We start from the raw sequence: 25,843 nt of genomic DNA, 5'->3' as shown, positions 1-25,843 counted from the left end.
ACACCCAGCATCCACCGGACGTTTTCCCTCTCCTGCATTCACTGGGAAAGCGTGTGGTGGATGATGGGCGGTGATGCGCAGGGAAACCCCACCCACAGCCAGCATCCACCGCGTGTCACAGAGTCATGCATAACTTGACGTGCCAGGGGTCACGTGATGCCTGTGAGAGGCCAGCGATAGCGCCAATCACAGGCAATAAAGACAATGAAAGGTAATTACAAAAACACTTATCGGCACAGTTTAAATACATTGGGGGCATTATAAAAAGTACTGGACAACTTCTTTAATGTTTCTTGGATAACGTTATGTGTGCTATGGAAAAAAAATGAAAACCAATTTTGGCGGACTTTGGAAACCGCCTTTTTGAATATCTGAAATATCACATTTAGCTAATGTTGTACATTTGTTTCTCAACTCTATTAATTAGTGGTTTTGGACTTTGGACAGAGACAAATCTCACATAGGAGGACACCACAACTGAAGCTGTTATGTCCAAGGAGTCCGTAAACTCTATATGTCTTGTAGAAGAATTCACCATATTGTCATAGAAAAGTGCAATAGCTGGGCTAAGTGCCACATCTAATATAGCAGTCACCACCCCATCCCAACATCACTATGTAAGTCAGTGAGAGTCAGAACGAGATTCTCAGACTTATATAGATAGCTTGTGACTGTTACCTCTGACTTCCGGTCAGTCATAAGTTGCGGTCACAAGATGGCGGCGCAAGACCGGAACAGCTGAAAACGGTGGCTAGTATGTATGATACTAGGCTAAGGGACTTTACATTAGTGGCACTACTCCAGTTCTGAAAATAAAACTGCTGGAGTGATGCTTTAAAGGTAATCTGGCAGCAGGTTTGTGCTATTGAATCTGAGGTAGGGATTAAAACACTAAATTCAATGATGGGTCACATGTCAAGCTGTGTGTTGTTTATGTGGCGCCCCTGCGGGTCCAGTCTCCACAGAGGTACTGCATCTCAGCCAGAGGTGTAGTACCTCACTCTCGGGTAAGGAGGGAGCACTACCCGGGAGCCACACATCCACATCCAACACCACATCAATCCAGTAGGGAAGGGCAAGATTGCTCCTGAGGGAGAGCACAGTCCCTGTCTGGAGGAGAGAACTAGGTAGAGGAGATGGGTGGATGAAGTAGTTTAGGGGAGCACACAAGGAGGGACTGAAGGTAGAGGGGACCACGTAGAGTGACAGTCAGTGACGTGGGTGACATGACAGACAGTATAAAAAGACAGGTAGAAACATCTAGAAGGGCCCAGTGAGCGAGGACCGTTGAGGAGTAGGGTCCAGACAGAGTGAGGGCCCAGTCAGAGGGGCCCAGTAGGAGAGAGAACGAGAGGAGCGAGGGAGTCAGAGAAGGGCTCCAGAGACAGAGAAGGGATCCTAGGGGCACGGGAAGTGCGGAGTCCACCCGTGCGCCCAAACTCACGCCGATCGTAGTCGAGAGAAGGGATCCGGTTGTAGTAGGGGACCGGCCCCAGACTAATGGAGCACTGCAAGACTCAGCTAGCAAACCGGAGACAGCGGTATCTCTAAGTGGCATAGCCAAAACCACACACATTCGCTGAAAAGTTGCCCATGTAGGACCAAGGGGACCGAGAGGACATCGCCCGACAAGGCCCGCGGCCACTGGCTCGGGACACTGTGTGTGAGGCGCAGGGCAGGAGGGGGAGAGCCAGCCCAGAGAGAGATGACCCGGGAAAGGTACACAAGAAGGGGATACCGATCAAGTGCACCCAAGTTATCTGAGAGTTGGCTGGATCACTTCCCCAGAGGACACAGGACTCGGTGCGCTGTTATAACCTGCTGGCAGTTGTAACTTGGAATATCATAAGAACTGTGAGTAAAAACTTTAAGACTGCACCCGCTGTGTCCTTGACTTAATTGCTGCATCACCTGCCTTATACTGCACCAACAACAAAGCTACCTCTTTAACTGCCCTAGGGCCTAGCTCTACCCGTTGAGAGCTGAACTATCTCTGCTGCGTCACCAATGGCCCCAGTGAATCTGAACAGCAGCGGCGGCCACCGGCTATACGACGGGTGGCGTCACAAAACTTTATCCCCCAAACTTTATTCCCCTCTGTTATTGACCGCCCGGGGCCGCGGACCGGGTCATGCCACCGTGACTATCCCAAAAGAACCGAGCGACCTGCCCGGCGCCGAGTACTCCACGGCTCCAGGGGGCACGTCAGTTACTTACACTGAAGGTTTTATCACCAGGTAATTATCATTGCTGTGACTAGCTGGGCACTCATCTTACTCCTCCCCCTCCTCTAGCAGCTCACTGTCTATAAACTATGTACACAGAGTGTTTGCTTTCTCAGCTCTGCTGCATTGTTAAATCTGCAAACTCTGTATCAGAACTTCTGAATCCAGTAAACTTAAGCCCCCGTCTCACATAGCGAGATCGCTAGCGAGATCGCTGCTGTGTCACGGTTTTGGTGATGCATCAGCGACCTCACCAGCGATGTCGCTATGTGTGACACTTTGCAACGATCAGGCCCCTGCTGTGAGGTCGCTGATCACTGCAAAGTGTCCTGGACCATTTTTTGGTTATTGCTCTCCCGCTGGTCAGCACACATTGCTGTGTGTGACCAGCGGGAGCAGCGATCAGGCTGGTAACTATGGTAAACATCGGGTTACTAGGGGCACACGCGCACCTAGTAACCCGTTGTTTATCATGGTTACGAGCCTGCTAAAGTGAGCGGTAACCTCCAGCTCACTGTAGCAGAGTGGTAACCATGATAAACAACGGTTACTAGGAGCAGGTGTGCCCCTAGTAACCCGATGTTTACCATAGTTACCAGCCTGCTCCTGCTTCAGCAGGCTCGTAACCAGGAGCAGGACATCGTGGAAAGATTCTTTCCACGATGTCGCTGCTCCCCTGATCGTTGGTGAGCCTGCCTGTTTGACAGCTCACCAGCGACCACATAGCGACGCAGCAACGATCCCTGACAGGTTGTATCGTTGTCGGGATTGTTGCAGCGTCGCTAAGTGTGACGGGGCCTTAAGTGATACATCCTTGGATTCAGCTTCTCTTTGCCTATATCATGCTGTTCTCAGATGAGGCAGCAAAAACCTGGTGACAGTTTCCTTTTGAAAGTGGTGAACTTAATCAGCAGCAAATCTTCAGTAAGCCCTGCTGTCCAAAAACTGATCTATAGGCCTTAAATGATCCAGAGCATTTCTGGAAATTATGTCTTACACAATTACTGTTGAACTGTCGACATTTGGCAGGAAGGGTTCATTGATTTATGCTGCTTTTGCCAATTTCTGACCCTGTTCTCAGCATGATGCATCAGAAAAATGGATTCATCTGACCAAACAATATTTTCTACTGCTCAATGATTCAACTTTTGCTCTCTTTTGCCCTCTAGACCAGGGTTCCCCAACTCCAGTCCTCAAGGCCCACCAACAGGTCATGTTTTCAGGATTTCCTTAGTATTGCACAGGTGATGTAACTATTGCCTGTGCTGATGATGGAATTATCACCTGTGCAATACTAAGGAAATCCTGAAAACATGACCTGTTGGTGGGCCTTGAGGACTGGAGTTGGGGAACCCTGCTCTAGACGCTTGCCTGTCTTTTTTCATATAAATGACACTCAAACTGTTTCTCTGCTATTGAGCCTACCCATGCTAAAAAAATATATATACAGTAAGTTTTGAGTTGAGACATGTTAGTGAGAGTACCAGCATTGTTTTTAGCTTGACTGTGCACTACGTGTTCGTCAGATCGATTCTTCACATTCTCCTCTGATCCGTTTGGTCTATGGATTGTTAACATTCAAACAATTTCCTTTTGCTGGATATTCTTTCGTGATCGCGTCATTTCTTTGCAGTTACTAAGATCACTTCATTTTCCCATTCTAATATGAATTCACACTGAAATTGATCTATGGAAGACGTGATCATTTGACTTTATACTGCACTCTGAGGCCACATGTCTAGTTTTTATACAGAGACGTTCCAAGTATAGAGGGGCATCAATATGCTGCTGGAACCAATCCAAGGTTATGAAAATGAGAGATGAGGGATGAAAACCCCACGCATATCACCACTCCTGTTGTGGCTTCTCCTACCCCTGAGGAAGCCACAACAGGCGTGGTGATACGCTTGGGGTCTTCATCCCTCATTTCTCATTTTTGCCTCATCCAAGGTTCCTCATCTTTCAGGTCTTTCAAGTTCAAATCTGGCCTCCAATATCTGGTATACCACATGCTATAATATATTTGCCTAGGTACTTTTGCCATTTTGCTATTGATGATTAATATGTTAGCCATTGATTAACAATTGTTTTGTACCCTATGTATTGCATTACATTGTATTATGTATATTGTGTTCATTGTAGCTTAGTGCATCTGGTATACATTTCATTTTTGTGACCTATGGACACTTTGTATGTTTTGTACTTTTATCTACTTGGCTAAATGAGGCTAGGTGCTAGTCTTATTATATTCTGTCACCTATTTGTTACATTGTTTGGGCTTGAAGCCTTTTTAAATTTTTTTTAATATAAAGTACTATTCTGGTTTGTCACTGATGTATTCAATAAATTGATATTTTTAGAAGGTGATCTCCTGGCATCGGCATTAGTGATGAGCGAGTATGTTCGCTTAACCCTTTCGCCGAGTATACTCAGCCGAGCACCGAGTATTTATAGAATGCTCGGGCTTTAAGTTTTCGTTGCTCCGTGAACATGATTTGCAACTGTTTGACAGATTTAATACATGTGAGGAATGCTGGAAAAACAGGCATTCCTCACATGTATTAAATCTGTCAAACAGTCGCAAATCATGTTCACGGAGCGACGAAAACTTAAAGCCCGAACATTCTATAAATACTAGGTGCTTGGCCGAGCATACTAGGCGAAAGGGTTAACCGAACATACTCGCTCATCACTAATCTGCATACTTCTTTTTGTTTGGCTTGTATCTTTTACTACTATGTGCCAGGATGATCCCATAATTATTAGGTGGTCATACCCTTTCCAATTTATTGGAGCTTTAGGGAGAGACAGGCCATAATTCCTCTCTGAGAAGAGTCTGCACAGGCCGTGTGTACAAAACCTCAAGTGTCACTGGTTGCTATGGACAATAGCTGTTTTGTGTGACCAAGCAGGAGCTAGCTCAACCATGTATGAGTAGCCAGGATCTGTTCTGTTTTTAGCGTCTGGACAAGGCTATGGATTTATGTTTATATTTTGGTGATGTGCTTCCTGTGGAAAGCAATAAAAAACTGCACGTTTTTGTACTAAAACCTCATTGCCTGCGTGAATGCTACCTAAGGCCTAATGGCTAATGCCTACCAGTGAGAGTGAATCCGTACAATATAATTGGCTGAATCTAGATGTTTCAATACAAAGTAAGTTACATAAGTGAGCAAAGCTCTGAAATTAGATTGACAACACCCAAGGAATATATTGAGAGTAGTAGTAAATGATTCGTGCTACAAATTGTCTCTGGTTTTGAGCGGTGTACAACAAGGTTCAGTACTGTGTTCAACAAATTTATTAATAATATAGAAAATAGAATTAATATCACATTTTAAATTCCAAGCTTTGTTATTCATGAATTTTAAGACAACATGAACAGGGCCTTGGAATCTTTTGCATCCGAGTTTACTGGTAGATCCACTTGCAGAGAAGCACCTGAATGATGTACTTGTAAATCATAAATTTAAAAACAGCACACAGTGCTAATAAGCTCTTTTGAAGGCCATTAGGTTATTGTATTTTAAAAGTGCCATGAACTTTGGGACAGGGACATAATATGACCACTTTTTATAGCAGTGGTGCAGTCTAATATAAAATATTTTAAAGAGCTTAACTTTATATTGTAGATCAATCCCATTCCCTGAAATTGAAAAAAGTAAGAACAGCCAAACTATTAAGGGGCGTGCAGCAATGGACAGTTAAGAAATAAAATAAATTTAATCTTAAAAAGGGTAGTTTAAACTGAGTCTGTCAGTAGGATCAACCCTTCTAATCCATTTACATGGGCATGCAGGTTCTAGAAAGTCCTGATGTCTTATTCCAGAGAAATCCACATTTTTTATTATATGTAAATTAACTGTTAAGATCTATGAGCAGGACATAGATCGACATGTGAATATGCCCCCATAGCCTATTGTAAAGACTCTTTTAGTTTAAAAGTGGGAACTAAGTAATAATTGATACTTGCTCTCCTTATCACACACAGCTCTACAGTTAGATTAGAACAAACACAGTACAACAGAGCTAACAGCACAGTAGAGCTAACACAGTACAGTAGAGCTAACACAGTACAGCAGAGCTAACAGTACAGTAGAGCTAACACAGTACAGTAGAAGTGAAATTTGTCTCATTACAAAAACATTTACAGCAGCATTTGTCTTCTTATATTGCTGGCAGCTCTGCTGCTGTGCTGTGCCTGATTATAACTAACACAACACAGCAGAGTTGAACCTCGTCTCATTATAAACACAACACAGCAGAGTTGAACCTTGTCTCATGATAAACACAACAAGCATATTTGCATTAGTCTTCTCTCAGTGCTGTCAGTTCTGCTGTTCGACGCATCCACCACACTAGCTGCCCGTGAAATGGATGCTGACGGCACTGCAAGAGGACAACTGCAAATGTTTTTACAATGAGAGAAACTTTACTTTTACTGTACTGTGTTAGTTCTCGTGTACTGTGTTAGTTCAGATCTCACTGTTTGCTCTAATAATCACATACAGTGAGTACAGATCAGAGATAAGTGTCAGTTATTACATGTCTCACACTGGTAATGCTCCCTTTTACTTAAAATAAACTCTGGAGTCTGATTCGCATACAGATCAGCGTGTGGCTCATAGATTTTAACAGCTTATTTACATATAAGAAAAATATGGATTTCTCTGAAATAAGACATTGGATCGAAGATATCAAGGTATCATTTTATTCAACTTTCTAAAACCTGCATGACCATGTATATGGCTTAGTACGATTGATCCCACTGAGAGATATCCCTAAGGGCAGACATGCTTGCATATTAATGACTCATACAAACCCTATAGTTATAAAATGTTCTATGTTAAATTCATCACAAGGCATTTGCTTCATCTAGACAAGAGGTTCCAACTCCAGGGATGTATAGAATTCTTTCTCATAAGGGTATTGAAGTAGTTTGTTACACTACTTTAGGTGCTCCTCTAGGCAGAAACAGCTTTAACCAAGACTTCGATGATTTCTCATATAATGACGATAACATGACCGTATACGGCCAATCCGGGTTCCACTGTTCATATGCCTCCACCCCCATCTTACCACACTTACATACTTTAACAAATAAAAACACTGCACCTGTAATTTTCTTTGGATAAATTTGGCCACAGCGGCCATTTTATTAACAAACAACATTAACATATATACATTATTATGAAATAAATAAGAAGGGAGGGTTCTTGGAGTTAAAAATTGATCTGGCAAAACTAAACCGAAGTCGAACCACCGTGTTACCCTCAGCCGTCCATCACCAGCTCGAGGGCACCAAAAGCTCCCAGGGTAAAACCCCGTCCAGAGCCCCAAAAACCAGATGCCAGATCACCCTGCTTAATCAAACCACTGCCTGTAAAATTCAAATAATTTTCCACCGACACTTCTGTGCCAACTCCAAGAACCCCACCCCCCACCACAAACGAACAGCCCTGACCACCTCAGGCTTGTGAGCGCCCCAACACCGCCATGGCCCTCTCAATTCCCTCCTGTATAGCCAATGTCCACAAATCAATTCCAACATCGTTCAGATGTACGCCATCCTTTGCCCAAAATTCTCCAACCCCTGCCTCAAGATCAAGATGCCGAACACTTATTCCCCCGTTCCTACCGACAAACGCTGCTATGGCCCTATTTAACTTAACTCGTGCCCTGTTAATGCCCTTCACTGATCTAGCCTCCCTCCATTTTTTTCTCGGTACAATGTCAGACCAAACCGTTAACACCCCCGGAAAAGATGTCCACAACCTTAAAAAATCAATCCGAATATCCCTCATCAATTCCCTAACCGGCCGAGACCCCAAATCATTCCCCCCCAAATGCACTACCAAAATATCCGGCGCCCGTTCCAAACGAGCCGCCTTATGGAATTCAGACAGCATCCTTCTCCATACCATCCCTCAAAAACCCAGCCACCGAACCACCGCTTGCTCCCTGCTAAAACCCACCTACCGTTCGGCCTCACATCCGCCCGCAGCGCCCCCCAATGAACGAAAGAGTGTCCGAGAATCCAGACTAATAACGGGACGCCACCTGCAAAAAGACAACCAAAGAATTGTATTCACTTCTGACCAGATAAAACATAAGCCTGCACACCTAATGCCGTACATAGGACAGATAACGATCTGAACTCCACCTCCCGATGCGCTTTATCACCTCCTTGCTTAAACCCAAACCGTCCGCTTCTGACGCCGCACCGATTCTGAACGAATGCGACCCGTATACCTCAGGGCTAAGGCCCAATTCTATGATCCCTTTCTTAAACACTGCAATAAATTGAAAACGAGACAAAAACTCACCATTTTTATGACACAATAATGGGCCCTTACGTCCCGACCAGACTTGCCAATAAGCCATTAAACATCTCCTAGGACACATAAACGATCCATCAACTTCCCCCAATACCACTCGCTTGCCTCTTCCCAACTGATCCGTCTTCCCCCTCCTGATCCAGAATTCAATGCACCTGTCCCGACCGCTCACGTCCTCGGCAAACAAACCCCCAGCCTTATTCCTACTTGGTGCCACCAACTCACCTAATCTTAGTGCGCCGAAAAACGCCCATGAAAAAGCCAACCTAAACAGTGTGGCTTCAAAAACCGAACATCAGATCTTATCCAACGCAAAACCCAACTGCTCTAAAATACTAAAAGTCACCGGTCTTCGTTTATCTAACACTTTACTTCCCCTCCTAAAGCCCTTAATTGCTTGTTTCACTAAAAACGATTTTGTAACATCTTTTAACCCCTGTAATCTAAAACCGAATGCCAATCCTGCAACAAATTTACTAACTTTTGAAACGGACCATCCGCTCTCCGCTGCCTTTCCCACAAGAAACAACACCGCCATCACTCTATCTCCCTCACTCTCCACGCCACCCCACTGCAAAATCCAGCTTTGCCATAATCGCCATGATGCCTCGCATGATGCCCAAGTCTGCCTTGTAATGGACTCCTGTATTAAACGTCCTGCTCTTCCATAACCAGCTGCCACAAATGCGAAGGGCATTCCTGTCCCGCGTCCTCGGCCTCTGGTGCTAGCGCCCGAAAACGGTCCCACTGAAAACGAGACAAGGCATCTGCTATGGTATTTTGCACACCTGGAACATGTACCGCTGTAATCCAAGCGTTCAAGTTAAGGCAACAAAGAACTAGTTCCCTCAGCAGCCTAATCACAGGCGGGGACGAGGCAGACAAGCTGTTGATGACAGACACCACTCCCATGTTGTCTCAATGAAACCGAATTCTCCTGTTGGCAAAACACTCCCCCCAAATAGTAACCGCACCAACGATGGGAAACAATTCCAAAAAAGCCAAATTCTTCGGAAGACCCTTCTCCGTCCACTCGCCCGGCCATACTCCAACACTCCACCTCCCTTTCCAATAGGCCCCATAACCAGCACCTCCTGCCGCATCCGTAAATATCTCACAATCAAAGCTGCTTAAGAACTCCTGCTGGATTAATGACCTGCCGTTATAACTTTCCAAAAACAGCTTCCAAACCTTTAGATCCTCCTTGTGTTCCCTATTTAGCCAAATAAAATGATGGGGGGCCCGCACTCCTGCTGTCGCGCCTGACAACCTGCGACAAAATATTCTGCCCATTGGCATAATCCTGCATGCAAAATTCAGTCGCCCTAACAGCGATTGCAACTCCCTCAGGGTCACCTTGCGCAGCCTCCCGACTCTATCAACCTCCTGCTTGAGCAAAATCAATTTGTCCTCCGGTAACCGACACGCCATCCTTTCTGTATCAATTACAATGCCCAAAAAACTTATGGTTGTGCAAGGGCCTTCTGTCTTTTCTTCAGCCAATGGTACGCCAAAATGCTCTGCCACCCACACCATAGTACCTAATAAATTCCTACACAACAACGATTGCGGAGGGCCTATAAACAAGAAATCATCCAAATAATGAATGACTGACTTAACTGATGCCAGGTCCTTCACAACCCATTCCAAAAATGTACTAAACGTTTCAAACAAAGAACACGAAATTGCACAACCCATTGGCAAACACCTATCCACGTAATATGCCCCATTCCAAAAACAACCTAACAACAGGATACTATCCAGGTGAACTGGCAGCAACCTAAAAGCCGACTCGATATCCGTTTTTGCTAGTAACGATCCTGAACCATATCGCCGTACCCATTGCACCGCAGCATCAAATGAAGTATATTCAACTGAACACAATTCTTGTGCAATGCCATCGTTCACCGAGAGCCCCTTGGAGTACGACAAATGCTGAATTAACCGAAACTTATTCCTCTCTTTTTTGGGCACAACCCCCAGTGGCGAGATAATCACTTTGCTACTAGGTAAGTCCTGAAACGGTCCCGCCATCCTGCCAATTTCACACTGACCACATCAGGATGAAGGGAGGCAGACAACAAATTTTTTACTGAAACGGGGACCTCGTGCTCAGGAAAGGGTATTCTACAACCTTCCAAAAAACCGTCCGAAATAACCTTAGCCTTTAACTGATCCGGATACCTACTTAGAAAGGGGGCCATCGCGTGCACCCTCACTGGAGTCACCCCCTTGACCGGTACCCACTGTCGGCTTTCCCTTACCCTTTTTAAAACATTTTGTTGCTCCGTGTGACCCTCCACCACAATGGGAGCACACATGTTTAAATTTACAGGAGCTCCCATATTTGCAATGGCCATCGTTGAATTGCCAGCAAGTTCCCGCTTCTTTCTTAGTGCTTTGTGCCCCCTGACTGTTTCCCCCATGTCCTGCTGATTGGTTCCCGCCACTGTTGCTCCCGTGAAAGGACTGCCCATACCTCACTGGGGCCATAACCTTCAGCCACAATCCAATGTCCTTTTGATCCCATCTAATCTCCGTGCGAACTGCCTTCCTCTGACGAAATTGCTCGTCATACCGTAACCATGCCTGACCCCCATAAGTCCTATGAGCCTCCCCAATGGCGTCCAAGTAGCAAAACAGCCCCGAGCAATTATCAGGAGCCTTTTCCCCAATAACGCTAGCCATTATTGCAAAAGCTTGTAACCAGTTAACAAACGTCTGTGGAATCAACCTCCACCTGCGCTTTTCTTCCTCCTCTTTCTTACTGTCGTCCTTTTTTCCCTTATCCAGGTTAAACTTTTCCAATGGAAGAAGGGAAAAAATTTCCACATACTCATCCCGCCAAATTTTTTCCTTAACCTCTTTTTTTAAATGCGCCCCTAACGGCCCCTCAAAACACACATATACTTCCCCTTTTGCCCTATCATCCAGTTTTACGGTATCCCCTTTCTCCTTTTCCGTCTGCACACACACCGACACCCCAGACGGTATCCCGGCTGCCACCGCCGCTGACCTGGCCGATTGGCTCCCATCCTGTGACAGCGCCACTTGACTATGTACCCAAGCCCCCGCTGGTGATGACCCCACTTGATTAGCCCCACCGCCTTCTAATCTGGCCAGAATGCGCGACATGTTAACCAACATATCCCTAATCCCGCATACATCCGACCCACTACCTCCTCTAACATTTTCCCCGCTGGGGCCCGCCAACTGCCTATCCCCCACCCCGTCCGCTAAAGACCCCGCGGGCGACAAACCATACATAGATGCATACTCACCGAGCTGCACGGGTGCTTTGTCCCCGCCAGCCGTACGCCCCGAGTCCTGACGATTCCTTGCTTCGCCGTGATCTCCACCGAAGTCCAATACGCCCGCCTCCATGCACTCAGGGCCCGCGCCCCTGGCCTCCACCTCACCAGGGGGGACCCGAGCCCGTGTTGATGTCCCAGCCGCTCTCCCTCCACTCATCTCTGCTCCGGTCCTCACCACCAACCATGTACGGCCTTGATTGACACATCCGGACTCCCTGGCCCGATCCGTGTCAGACAGCGAAAAACTGCCAGGCAACCCCATGCTGCTGCCTGCCGCCTCATCCCTCTGCCTGGTGTGACTTGGGCCAGGCAGGAGGTCCTGTAATTGCTGCCTGCCCGTGCGCCTCTGCTGCATCCTTCCCCTGCTGGTCTGTCTGGCAGGCACCCCGACAGGTACCTTGCCAGGTGTGCCTGCCGCGCTAGTGTTCCCTCCGTTATCCGCCTCTGCAGTAGCGCTGGTGCTCCGACTTTTGAATTTCCCGCTCCGTACGTTGCCGCGGGATCTTGGAGCGGGGGGCGTGTCCGCGCGCCCGCCGCTGATAGGCCTGTCGTTCCTGCCGTCTGTTTCCTGGGGTGGAAGTGACGTGAGCCGCCCTTCCGGTGAGGCCCCGCCCCCTGGATGACGCGTCTGCAGCATGGGCCTTCCTTCCGGCGTGGCCTGCGCTCTGGTACTGCGGCGCACCGCCGGAGCAGGCCGCACCACAACGGAGCGGGGCACCATCTTCCAGGACCGCAACCCGACACTTGGGGAGCCAGCAGGCCGGCTGGGCGGATTCCTGCCGCGGCGTGCACGCTGGCGGGGGGTTCCGCCGGCATGGTCACCAGACGCAGGGTCCCCTGAGGGGCTCCGCAGCCTGCGCCTGCTGCCCGTACCCACCATCTCCGGGGAGAGCCTCTCGGGTGGCCGCGTCCTCCTGGCGGTTCTTCCTGATCCCGACGTGGATTCTTCTTCGCCTGCATTCCCCAGCAGACCGGACAGCTGGGCCTCGAGCCATCCTCCTCGCCTGGATCTTGCTGCCTCCCTCAACCTAGCGACAAGGGACTCCACAGACTCCATGACAGCCAGAGAAGCGTCCCAAACGATTTGGATATAAGGTAAGATTTTTTTTTTATTTTTTTTTAAAGTGTTCTCTGTTACTTTTTCCTAAGCTCTTCTCCTCTGGACTAACCGTTTCCCGCACTTTTCCTTCTTATACCTCTCTTCCCCCATCTCCACCCCCATCCCAATGCCTGCCCTTCCTGACCTCTACCCAATCCCAATTATTGGGATTCAAATTACACCCTACTGGCCCATCCCGGTCATGTGGGGCTTCCTTCTAGGTTGCCCTGCCTCCAGCCCCTTTCTAGAAAAATGAAAAATAGCTAAATGCTTATGTAAATGCCTAGCATTCTTGTTTGCCTTTTAATGCTTTATTATCACTACTTGGGATTCCTGTTTTTTCACCTTCTTCTGAATCAATAGGAGGAAACATAACAAATCTCAGCTAATTCTGGAGTTACAGAAACATAGGCATTTACCAGATACAAGAAGGCACACAGCGTTGATAAGAACTGCAGTGTGATTTCAGACAGATGTAGCTGTGGTTTGTGGTTTTATAAAAAACAAATGATCCCAACTGTTTATAATGCATAATATAAGTCAATAGACAAGCAAATACAACTATGGAGTTTCTGAAAATTTCAATAACATCAGGCACTCGGCAGGCACAAAAACAAATCAATGGGTTACATTTCTTAAATCAGTAGTGATGTTGTTTTTCAAATTATTTACTAGAGTGAGTAATAAGATTAAGAAGATTATTATGTTATTAACTCTGTATGACCATACTTTATCAAAACATATAAAAACAATAATTAAGAAAATAAGCTTCTAATGGTGTTTCTAAATTCAAAATCAAAGCCTGTCCGTCATAGTTTGAAAATCATGTTACAGTGGTTCTCATAATAAAAGATGAAAGTGTTAGTGTTTCCAGCTGCTTACTGGTCTTCTTCTCACACATGTCACTTCAATTCTGACTTGCTGGATCAGAATGGTATTTATATGTGAACTGACGCTTCAGACAGGAAGAAGACTTGAACTCTAGTGCTACCTATTGGAATTAGCAATCCTAAAAGTCTATATCGACCCTTTAGCTAACCTTGACATATGACTTAGGATAAAGGCAATTTGCATATTTAATTCTCCAGAGGAGAATACATTGCATATAAGTCTCCTCACACTGTCATGTCAGGCCTGGCTTGTCACTCTCCACAAGGAGAAATTTTGCCCCTTAGATTCTATGTGAACTGGTAGACACTTTTATAACAAGCCTATGAAGCCTCATTCTACTGCTCCTTTACCACTTTTACATTATAACAGTGCGACTTCCAGCTTACAAATTGAATTTAAGTCGAAATTTAAGTCACATGAGTCAGAAGAGGACCAGATCAGCCCTGGAAACCAGGGAAGATGGTGATTGGTAAGTATTTTATTGTACTTACACTACATTAAATACTGTACATATTTAGGCAGGAATATAATGAGAGCAAAAACTGTCCACATGTGACAGATCATCACTAGTCACAAACTGGAAACATCATTGAGCTCAATATTGATTGTCTCTAGCTAATGGGGTACACGAAGAAATAGCTAGAAGTTCCAATTTTTTGTCCAATCTGTAATTTTAGAATATCCTTAATCTCCAATCTGTTGCTTCACTTTTTATATAATAAATTAGTAGGCAGCCCAAGATTGCTGATATCATTAAATATAATTTAGTGTCAAAACCACTTATAAGTGCCCCTAATGCCCTCTTAAAGAGCTTAGCCTGACTTTCTACTAAATTGAGCTTGAACTTCAAGGTTCAGGTGTCCCGGTAGGTGGAGTTGGATCCAACATTTCTCCATGGCCGCTCTTGCAGTGAAAAGTGTGATCTTATGAGATCTCACTCTTTCCTCTCACACAGAGGTGCCACATACTTCATTAAGCTCTGACCAAATGGCAACATGATAACAGGTGTTTCTCTTTGGTAAGGCTGTGTGCCCACTATGCATTTTTTAAGCATTTCCACAGTGGCAATTCCGCTGCAGAAACGCTTAAAAAACGCTTGGTAGAAGGTCTGCCATGTTCCCCAATGATAATCCGCATGTGCTGTGCACATGCGGCGGAAATTTCCGCTGTGGATTATCATTGCGGAAAAATCCTCAGCACTACCAATTATTTTGCGTAAACATGGCATTTTCGCCGCCATTGACTTGCATTGGAACGCATGTAATCCGTATCACTGGATCTGTACATGCGGATTCCATGCGTTTCAATGTGCGGATGGTACCCAGGTTTGGAGAAGAGGAGACTCTCCTCCGGACCCGGGTACCATAGAACCTGTAAAAAAAAGAATAAAATAAAAAATAAATATTATACTTACCTTCTGATGGCCCCCGGTGTGCTTGTCTTGGCTTGCCAGCAGCTCGTGGTGGACTCAAGGACCTGCGGTGACGTCATTTAGTCATGTGATGGGTCACACTGCCGATGACGTCGGCAGGTCCTTAAATCTACCGCGAGCCATCAGAAGGTAAGTATAATATTTATTTTTTATTTTTTACCATTCTTTATGGTCACACTATATAAATCCATGCCGGTTGCATGGATTTATATAGTGTGACCAAGTTGTCAAGCACTTTCCAAGTGATGCTAAAATCGCTTGGAAAGCGCTTGTCAACCCGCATGCGGAAACGCATGTGAAGAACGCTTCACATCCACTTGTCCCTGGCAGGAAAAACGCATGTACAATATGCATGCGTTTTTTCTGCCAGGTAGATGCAGAAACGCTCAGGAAAAATCCAGAGCATTTCTGCATCGTGGGCACATAGCCTAACAGCTTAGTAAAGAACTTGGCAACGCTGAGTGAATACAAAGTATGAGCTCTCGCCCTTGCACTGCCAGAGCAACCATGAAGGGTTGTGGAATTCTGCTCAGCATGATGGGATCCCATAGCCTACAAGTTTAGGCTTGATTTTGGTATGAGTTCAGGCCATTTTGGACAGCATTTAGGAGCACTTTTGAGATATTTGACACTAACATGTATGTTGGTGATATGTAGTCTTTAAAGAGAAGTTGCATGTTATCATTACATTATTACATCATGACTTTTCCTTTTTATTTCTGTAATAACGCTCCTGTAGAGTAATTATGAACAATGTCATACATGCAATAACTATTAGCTTGTCCACCAGAATATACTTTATAGATGTTATACATACTCTTTGGAGTCAGAACATTCATCATCGGATGGGTTGGTTTCGTCTTCTGATTGGTCACTGAGAAGATCACACGGCTGTGTGTTTGCATTATCTGCAACTTCCAGCACAGGTGCAATGCTGGGTCTCCTTCCTTCTTTACTTACTTCGGAGGGGAGCATTAGATTTTGACCACCAGTAGAATGACAGCTTGTATCTTGCAAATCTATTGCCACTGTGCCTGAAAATGAAGATGTATAGTTTATAGTTAAATGCATATTCTGCATCTATCTATTACACTCTCTTTCCATACAGGATGGGTTCATGCATGTTAGAAATATCACAATCCTACCCTTATGATATATTTCCATATTTATACATACAGACAAGTGTAAATGCATATTTGATTTAGTTCTGCCAACGATGTTGTGCTCAAGCTGCATATTTAGAGTCTTTTATTTTCTTTTTCACGTTATTTGGAAAAGCACGGTTTTCTTTTTATGCTTTTTGGGTAGATAGACGATTTTTGATAATGATGTAATAGCTATTTTATAGCTCTGAGTTAAGACTTCTCCTGCTGCTCCTCCCTAGGTCTGGAAGCGATGACTGTTTTGTCTGCTGAAGACTATGATTGGCTACAACTGTCAAGTGAATGGAACAAACCATCATTGGATATTTTGCTGATAACTTCTCTGTTCCCTTGACACAGAGAACCATCTGATGATATGCTCTTCAAGTCACCTAACTGCTGCAGCCAGTCACAGGTTGCAGTGGTCTTGTGATAGAGTTACAATTCGGATGTTGGCACAAACCAAATAGCAGTCTGTGCTATTTACTCACCTGGTGATAGTAGATGAGTATAGTGGATTTTGTTATTTTCAGAGAATCCACGCCCACAATGAACATTGTTTGTCACCCCTCACCCCACTGATATAGGAGGGGGTGTCAGTACACAGTGTCTAGTCAGTGTTATGAAATACAAAAATGTTAGATTGCTTCAAGCACAAAACTTATCAGGAGAGACTAACACAACTTTGTTTTTATATCCTAGAGGAAAGAAGGAAAAGCTTTAAAAACTTTTAAATATTTTAAAAGTTTAACTTGGAACTGTACTTGCAACAAACTTTGCATACAACAATAATACAGGTGAATATAAGAAACTTTGTAAAGTATCTTATAAGAGAGATCAGATGCCGTTCTTACTTATTAACTACTTTTTCCTTTCCCACTTGCCTCCCATACACTCTGAAAAATCAGCTAAAATCCATATTACTGAGAAAAGACACAAAGCAGGCTCACTGTGATACCATGTGGTAGAGCCCATTGTACTCTATGGAGAGGGTAGTGGGAAGGAGGAGAGAGAAGCAGAGCGAGGAAACAAGCATAGGGAGACCAAGAAAGATTGTGCTGAGCTTTCTAGCAAATCTTTTACCTCACTCCAGTGTTGCTTCTAATTCTGCACTGATCACTACTATATGCAGCTGCTGCTTCTCTCTGTGTGCTACCACTACTAACACAGGTGAGGTGAATACCACCATTTATACCATATATTCCATTTTATTCTCCCAGAGGAGTCAGTACTACCACTACTTACACGGTTGAGGTGAATACCACATTTACACCATATATTCCATTTTATTCTCTCAACTTGATTATATCATTGAGGATTTCATAGTGTCCTCTGCCCATACGCACCACTATTTTCAGACTAACTCATTTTTATTACACCACCAGAAATCCTTTGCCTACAGTTAGCACAATATCATCTCCATTTTCTCTACTGTGATCACTAATTTTAATAAGAAACTAAGGCCAAAAACAAAGAGAAACATCAACAATAGATTAATTTAGACCTGGGATAAACCTAAATCTTTAGTTAGATGCAAATAGTAAGGGAATATTATCAAGGTGGTCTTTTTCTGCTAAGTTTTCTGTTTCTTGAACTGTTATTACAGAGGAAATTCAATTATTTACTTAAACTCATACATCAGGAGAACTGATAGGTCTTATTTAATTGGCAAAAAAGCTTTAATACACTGGGCAAATAAGATGGTCTGCAACTTCCACTGAGAAAAGAGAGGAGAAGGAGAGACAAACAAAGAGACTTTTCTTTGCATGTATTTTGTTGATATCATGCATTACCAAGAAGCAATATAATTAAAGCTTACTTTTCTAATTGTAAGGAAAGAGTCAGACAGCCGTATAACTTGGATGGGGATCACAACGCAATGCTCAGACTGGTTGGCGCCTCTCCCGACCTGATTGTGACAGCTGCATAAAAATATATGCTGTCACTCTCAGGTTGGGAGAGCCATCAGCCAGTTCAAGCATTGCATTGCGATTCCCGACCGAGTTATATGGCAGTCTGTCTCTTCTCTTAGGCTACATTACAAAGTAGAAATATCAGTGGCAGAAAACAAGAAAGCCTGCCTTTGAGCATAATCCAGAGGCTCTGTGAAAGGAGAGTAGAAACATCTGCATAAAAAAATGTGGTATACTTATGATAAAAAAAGTCTGTTTAAAAGAAATGTTATTTTATAATCATATATTGCTTTTCATCTAAAGATTGCAGTGTCACAGAGTTTTGTAGAGTTGTTGAAGCTCTTTGGAATGTCAGTGCCTCCGGGTACAACAACGACCTGTCATACAGAAAATATCGTTCATATTCAAAATAGAAATCATGAAGTTAGGTGTTCTAAAAATTATTGGTAAGACATGAATATACATGAATATATATTTTAGGCATGCATTTTATGCAGGGAAAGAAACCTTGTAAAAAAATTTAAAATAACCATAAAATATTGCACAAAATAGATTTATTTTGAATACAGAAAAGCTACTCAGTTATATGTCCGCCACACAGGGGACACAAGCTTGCCAAATACAGCTGGAAGGAAAAGATACAATCTTCAGCAAAAGAAAGGATTCTTTACACAAAGGGCCATCAAACTATAAGAATACTCTCCCAAGAAAGGCAGTATTGGCAGGTGATGTGCATATATTTAAAAAAGTGTTGGGAATGTTGTTAGAGAAACAGACTTTAACATTTTCATAAACAGCAAAATATTGTAGTTTATAAAATTAACTCTTTGATTGCTTTAAATTTGAAATGATAGTATTAATATTTACCATTGTATTCGGTATACCACCTTATCTTTGTTACATATACCTTCTCATTCATGTTATCCCTCCATACATACACAGTTGAAACCAGAAGTTTACGTACATTATATAAAAAGACACATATGCATGTTTTTCTCAATATCTGACATGAAATTAGAATAAACCTTTCCCGTTTTAGGTCAAATAGGATTACTATAATGTTAAATATTTGCCAAATGCCAGAATAATGAGAGAGAGAATGTTTTAAGGCATTTTTATTACTTACTGAAAAGTCAAAAGTTTACATACATTTCATTAGTATTTGGTACCCTTGCCCTTAAGCTGAATGACTTGGGTCAAATGTTTGGGATATCCTTCCACAAGCTTCTCACTATAGTTGGTCAGAATTTGGGCCCATTCCTCCTGAAAAAACTGGTGCAACTGATCCAGGTTTGTAGGTCGCCTTGCTCGCGCTTGCCTTTTCAGCTTTGCCCATAAATTTTCAATAGGATTGAGATCAGAGCTTTGTGATGGCCACTCCAAAGCATTGACTTTGTTATCCTTAATCCACTTTGTTATCATTATGGCAGTATGCTTTGGGTCATTGACCATTTGGAAGACCCATTTCTGCCCAAGTTTTAACTTCCTGGCTGATGTCTTGAGATGTTGCTTCAGTATTGCCACATAATCTTCTTTTCTCATGATACCATCTATTTTGTGAAGTACACCAGTCCCTCCTGCAGCAAAACAACCCCACAACATTATGCTGCCACCCTCGCGTTTCACAGTTCGGATGGTGTTTTTAGGCTTCCAAGATTCTCATTTTTTCCTCCAAACATAACCATTAGAAATGAGCGGTGTTCGACTAGAACTGTTCGCCAATCTCAAATTCAAGCTGTTTTGGGCAGTGTTCGAGTCGTTTGATGAACGCGAACGATTTGCAAAAAATTCGGCTGTTCGAGGTTATGTTCGATAACTGTTCGTGCACCAAAAGTTTAACTGGATTTTTTCACATCATGCAGGGATTGTCTGCCACTCACTGTAATGCCACAGCCATGGTGGTTGTGGCATTATAGTGGTTGCCCAAATCGATGGGAACAGTGCTCACAGTGAAACATGAAAAGCCGGCAATTCAGCAGCGGCATACACCAGTACCTGACAATTTAGAACAGAAAGAATAGAGCATCACACATAGATTAGATAGATATAAACATGTCAGTCACATATATAAGAAGTACAGTGACAGTGTTGGTTACTGTACTTGTCATTTAGTGTTAAAGGATTTATTAAAAAAGATAATAGTGTTTTCATGCACCATCTCTTTAAAAAAGCCGGCCGGCAATTCAGCATTGGTACCCGACAATTTAGCATCGGTACCTGACAATTGAGAACAGAAAGAATAGAGCATCACACATAGATTAGATAGATAGAAACATGTCAGTCACATATATAATAAGTACAATGATAGTGTTGATTACTGTACTTGTCATTTAGTGTTAAAATAAAGGATTTATTAAAAAAAAAATTGGCGTGGGGTTCCCCGTAAATATAGTCTCTAGCGGAGGTTAAGCAGACGGCTGGGGCAGATGTTTGAAGCCTGGGAAGGGGGTAATACCCACGGAGCTTCCCAGGCTACTAATATCAGCCCCCAGCTGAATACCTAGCCTTTACTAGCTATTAAAATGGGGGATCCCCCAAAAAAATGACGTGGGGTCCCCCCTAGTTTAATATCTAGCAAATGCTAGACAGACAGCTGGGGGCTGATATTAATAGCCCAGAAAGGGTGCCATGAATATTGGCCCCCTCCCAGGCTAGAAACACCAGCCGTCAGATGCCCCAGAAATGGCGCATCCGTAGGATGCGTCAATTCTGGCTCTTGGCCTCGCTCTTCCCACTGCCCTGTAGCGGTGGCAGTGGGATAATAGAGCTGGGGTTGATGTCAGCTTATAATGCCAGCTGACATCAAGCCCAGGTTAGTAATGGAGAGGCGTCTATAAGACACCCCCATTACTAATCCCATAGTCAAAGTTTAAAAAAAACACAAACACCCAGAATAAAGTCCTTTAATTGAAATAAACACACAATTCTTTAATGTTCTATATTAAACCATACTTACCATCACGCCCATTCCAGCTGAAGCCAACGATCTCCTGCAATAAAAGTAAAATAATAAACCAATCTCATCCTTACCTTTCCATGGTTCCCAGGACGGCTCCAGCTCTGCTACATTCACATGACAGGCTGGATCGCAGCAGAAAGCTGCCATCCAGCTTGCCATGCCGCAGACACTGAGAAGCGCAGGCAAGATTGCGCTCCTCAGTGTCTCGCTGTGACGGCATCCAGATGAGCTGAGTTCAAATGACAAGTACAGTACAACACTATCACTGTACTTATTATATATGTGACTGACATGTTTCTATCTATCTAATCTATGTGTGATGCTCTATTCTTTCTGTACTAAATTGTCGGGTACTGATGCTGAATTGCCGGCCGGCTTTTTTAAAGAGACGGTGCATGAAACACTTTTTTTTTTTTTAATAAATCCTTTAACTCTAAATGACAAGTACAGTTACCAACACTGTCACTGTACTTCTTATATATGTGACTGACATGTTTCTATCTATCTAATCTATGTGTGATGCTGTATTCTTTCTGTTCTAAATTGTCGGGTACCGATGTTGAATTGCCGGCCGTTTTTTTTAAAGAGAGTGTCTTCTGAGCAGTTTGTCAGCTTTTGGACACCTTTGAAGGTGTTTTCTATGTGTTTTTGTTTGCCTGCCATTGGTTTTAATGGTGTTCGACAGTGTTCCACAGTGTTCGACAGTGATCGACAGTGTTCTAAGGTGTTCGATGAACAGTTCCACGAACATCCCGGTGTTCGACGAACGGAACCGAACCCAAACACTACTGGGGTGGCTCAACAATAATGACGATGGTCATTATGCCCAAAAAGTTAAATTTTAGTTTCATCAGACCACAAGACATGTCTCCAATAATTAAGGTATTTGTTCCTGTGTGCATTTGCAAACATTAATCTGTTTTTTTATGTTTGTTTTGGAGTCATGGCTTCTTCCTGGCAGAGTGGCCTCAGCACATGTTGATGCAGTACTTGTTTCACTGTGGATATTGACACAATCTTACCAGTTTATGCCATCATCTCCACAAGGTATTTTGCTTTTGTCCTTGGGTTGATTTGCACATGTCGGACCAAAGCACGTTCATCTCTGGGACATAGATCCCGTCTCTTTCCTGAGTGGTATGATGGCTGGACATTCCCATCTTGTTTGTACTTTCGTATAATTGTTTGTACAGATTAACAAGGCACCTTCAGGTATTTTGAAATTGTACCCAAGGATGAGCCAGACTTGTGCAAGTCCACAATTCTCTTCCTGATATCTTGGCTGATTTATTTAGACTTTCCCATGATGCTACACAAAGAAGCAGTGGGTTTCAGGTGTGCATTAAAATACATCCACAGGTGTGTCTCTAATTAACTCATATGTTGCCAAAAAACCTATCAGAAGCTTCCAAACACATGACATCATCATATGGGCAGTCATGAATTGTTTAAAGGCATAGTAATCTTAGTGTATGTAAACTTTTGACAATGCAGTAAGTAATAAAAATGCCTTAAAACATTCTCTCTCTCATTATTCTTGCATTTGGCAAATATTAAAATTATTGTAATCATAACTAATCTAAAACAGGAAAGGTTTATTCTCATTTCATGTCAGATATTGAGAAAACCATGCATATGTGTCTTTTTATATGATGTATGTAAACTTCTGTTTTCAACTGTATATACTGTATTGTTTTAAAAGTAGACACATTTCATTGTAAAAATGTCACCTAGGACTTTGCCATCTCAGGCGACTCCATATGCATTTTTTTAAATAAAAGTTGAATTTATCTGCAAAAAATACATTGCTTATGAGCAGATCTTTTGAATTTGAAATTTGCTTACTTTTCCGAATATTCCCCCAAAAAATAATTTGCAGCAAATCTAAATACTGGAAAGCTTGTAATTGTTTGGAAAATACATGTGGGGGAGAAGAGAGAGAGAGCCCTACTTACCATGAGAGCTTGAACTCTACAAGAGAGAAAGAGAGGACCCCATTGATCATAAGATTTTACACTCTAAGAAAAGTGAAAGAGAGAGAGAGGACCCTACTGACCACAATAGCTTACACTTTATAAGAGAGAGATGACCCTGCTGGCCAAAAGAGCTTACACTCTAGAGAGAGCTAAACCCATTGACTCAGGAGATGGAAAATTATTCTGCCTACAAACTGTGCTCCACTGGGAACTGCTGATTTCTGATGGCCCAGGTACTGACCACCACTGTACAAGATATGATAATCCTTAAGATGTCATAGCTGCAGGGTATTATTTGGAGTCACACATGGCAATGGAAAATAATGAAGGCCTGCTCTGTGAGGAATCCACAGTGTGAGATATGATGCTGGGCACGTTTGTTTTTGCAAACCACAAATCAAATTTTAAAATGTTTAAATTCATGTAAATCAGCGAATTTCAGGAAATTTGTCTTGAATTGAGTCAATAGCGGATCAATCCGCTTTTCTGCACTTTTTAGGAGGCGTCACTGGGGATAAGAAGAGGAGAAATATTCTAATGAGCTTCGCATAAATGAAGGTGGAGCGATGTTCTCGGCTATCTCTAGTAGTCCCATGGAGAATGTATGGAGCGGAGGTGCACATGCTCGACCTCAGAGCTTCATTGCCAAAATCAATTGGGATCCCAGCAATTGGACCCCCAGAAATTAAGTCATTTCCTATCCTATTGTGAGAGGATATAACTTACTAACTTGGTAGAACCTTTTTAAGTCCTGTATAATCTGAATCATGAGTGATAAATTGTATCTCTTTTTCTATTCTCTGATGTATCAGTTTCTCTCTCTTTACTGTCATCATCCTGATTACATTTTTAGGACAAATGCCTGTAAAAATACAAAAGCTTTTAATGGGTTCACTTGCATTTCAATATCACCAACTTTCATTAAATCTATCTTAACACCTTGTTTCCACACATTTTTAGTTCATACGCACCCATGCTGGCAATTATACTGTGGACAGGTAGCCTGGATGGTCCGTGATAGGATTTATATTTGCGTAATTTCTCCAGTTGCTCATGTTGTTTGAAAGCTGAATTTTCTTCTTTTGTCACATGAATATAAAAACAGGTGTCTGTGGAGCTCATGATATATCTTGGCCCTGGGTTCAGCAAGATGTTTTTGTTATCTTCTCTTTTTGCACCAATTAGGCAGACACCAAATCTGGGAGATAAGGAGGGCAGCAGGAGATCTGTGAGATAGAAAGCCTTTGACATGCTAATCATTTCTTTTTTAGTGACTCAGTGCATAAAAAAGTTTAAACCATATAGAAAATTCTCTATATTTAAGTTCATCTAACACAACGTTTCACAGATCTGGAACTATAACAGCCACTATATAATCTAAAATAAAGACAATTGAACCCACCTATATAGGCCAGCAGTTTCATGAGTATGGGGGGCTCCTTACTCTCCCCTGACAGATGATGTGGGGGGAAAGAAGCATCTGGCCTGATGAATTTTAGCAGCTGATCCTTTTGTTCTCATGGGAGATTTACCACTGCCAGAGGGGTCCAGCAGTGTCTATCATAGAAACCTCAGGAGAGCTTGGCCACGCCACGTGCTCCTGTGTTTGCAGGGAGTCTGGAGAAATAGCTGATGGCTGAACCATCTTCTGGCTGTCAGGTATCTAATATGTATGGGGGCCTAAACTACTAAAACAAAGTCATGGTACTTGTATCAGTTTTGAAAAAGTAATGACCTTCTGTAACTCCGAAGACAAGACCAGCTCCACAAGCTTGATATTTGAAGTCAAATTCACATACTGACCAAGGGTTTTAAGGGAAATCTGTCAGTAGGATCAACCCTCCTTAGCCGTCAATATGGGCATGTAGGTCATAGGAAGCTGAATACAATGATACCTTGATATCTGTGATACGATGTCTTATTCCAGAGATATCCACATTTTTCTTTCATGCTACTAAAGAGACAACATGAGGGGTAGTGCCTATTTTTAATCTCAGTTATTAGTTTGAGAACATGTGAAAAGAAAAATTTTTTAGCTCCTTTCACTAGTGTTGTTGTTGTATGGCAGCCATTTGCTGCTGTGCCTGTGGGGTGGAGTGGCCTGGAGCCGTGGGGGCTTTGTCTTGGGCGTCGGGTAGCTCCTCATGCTGGTGTTCTGTAGCTTCAGCAGTGGTCACCGCATGGCACCGTCCCCTTTAGGTTAGGGATCAGAGACTCACTGAAAAGTTTACCAAGACGTGACAGTGGACATCATACATTCTGATTAAAATGATAAACTAAAAACTTTAGGTTCATTTCTAAAAAAAAATGTTGAAGAGTGGCATTGTATGATTTTGGGATGTGCGATTTATGTTTTTATCTGTAACTATTATGTGACTATAACCAAATGCTATATTTTAGTTTTTGTCTACAATGATCCCTGATGGATACTTTGCATTATAGGAAGGGGTGAGCATTTATGCAGATATGCTATTAATATATTAGAATAGAAATTAATGCAGGCGAACATAAAGCCTAACCTTGTAACTAGATGAATATTAAAAATACACTGTAT

At 43.1% G+C, this 25,843-nt stretch overlaps 1 protein-coding gene across 3 annotated transcripts in view; it reads right to left on the bottom strand.

Annotated features, from left to right (window-relative positions):
• KCNT2 (potassium sodium-activated channel subfamily T member 2) overlaps positions 1 to 25,843 on the bottom strand; it is a 1,642,055-nt gene that overhangs the window by 376,175 nt on the left and 1,240,037 nt on the right. For all 3 annotated transcript variants that reach the window (XM_073642937.1, XM_073642939.1, XM_073642938.1), the window contains exons 16-17: positions 24,261 to 24,487; positions 16,117 to 16,333 (exon numbers count right to left, since the gene is read on the bottom strand). In XM_073642937.1, the coding sequence (XP_073499038.1) occupies positions 16,117 to 16,333; positions 24,261 to 24,487 (444 nt within the window). The remainder of the gene's footprint in view (positions 1 to 16,116; positions 16,334 to 24,260; positions 24,488 to 25,843) is intronic.

Source organism: Phyllobates terribilis, unplaced genomic scaffold (genome assembly GCF_046119375.1).
Source record: "Phyllobates terribilis strain yellow unplaced genomic scaffold, ASM4611937v1 Scaffold_8__6_contigs__length_399053987, whole genome shotgun sequence".
NCBI classification, from domain to species: Eukaryota; Metazoa; Chordata; class Amphibia; order Anura; family Dendrobatidae; genus Phyllobates; species Phyllobates terribilis.
This window is presented reverse-complemented; position numbering and strand designations above follow the sequence as displayed.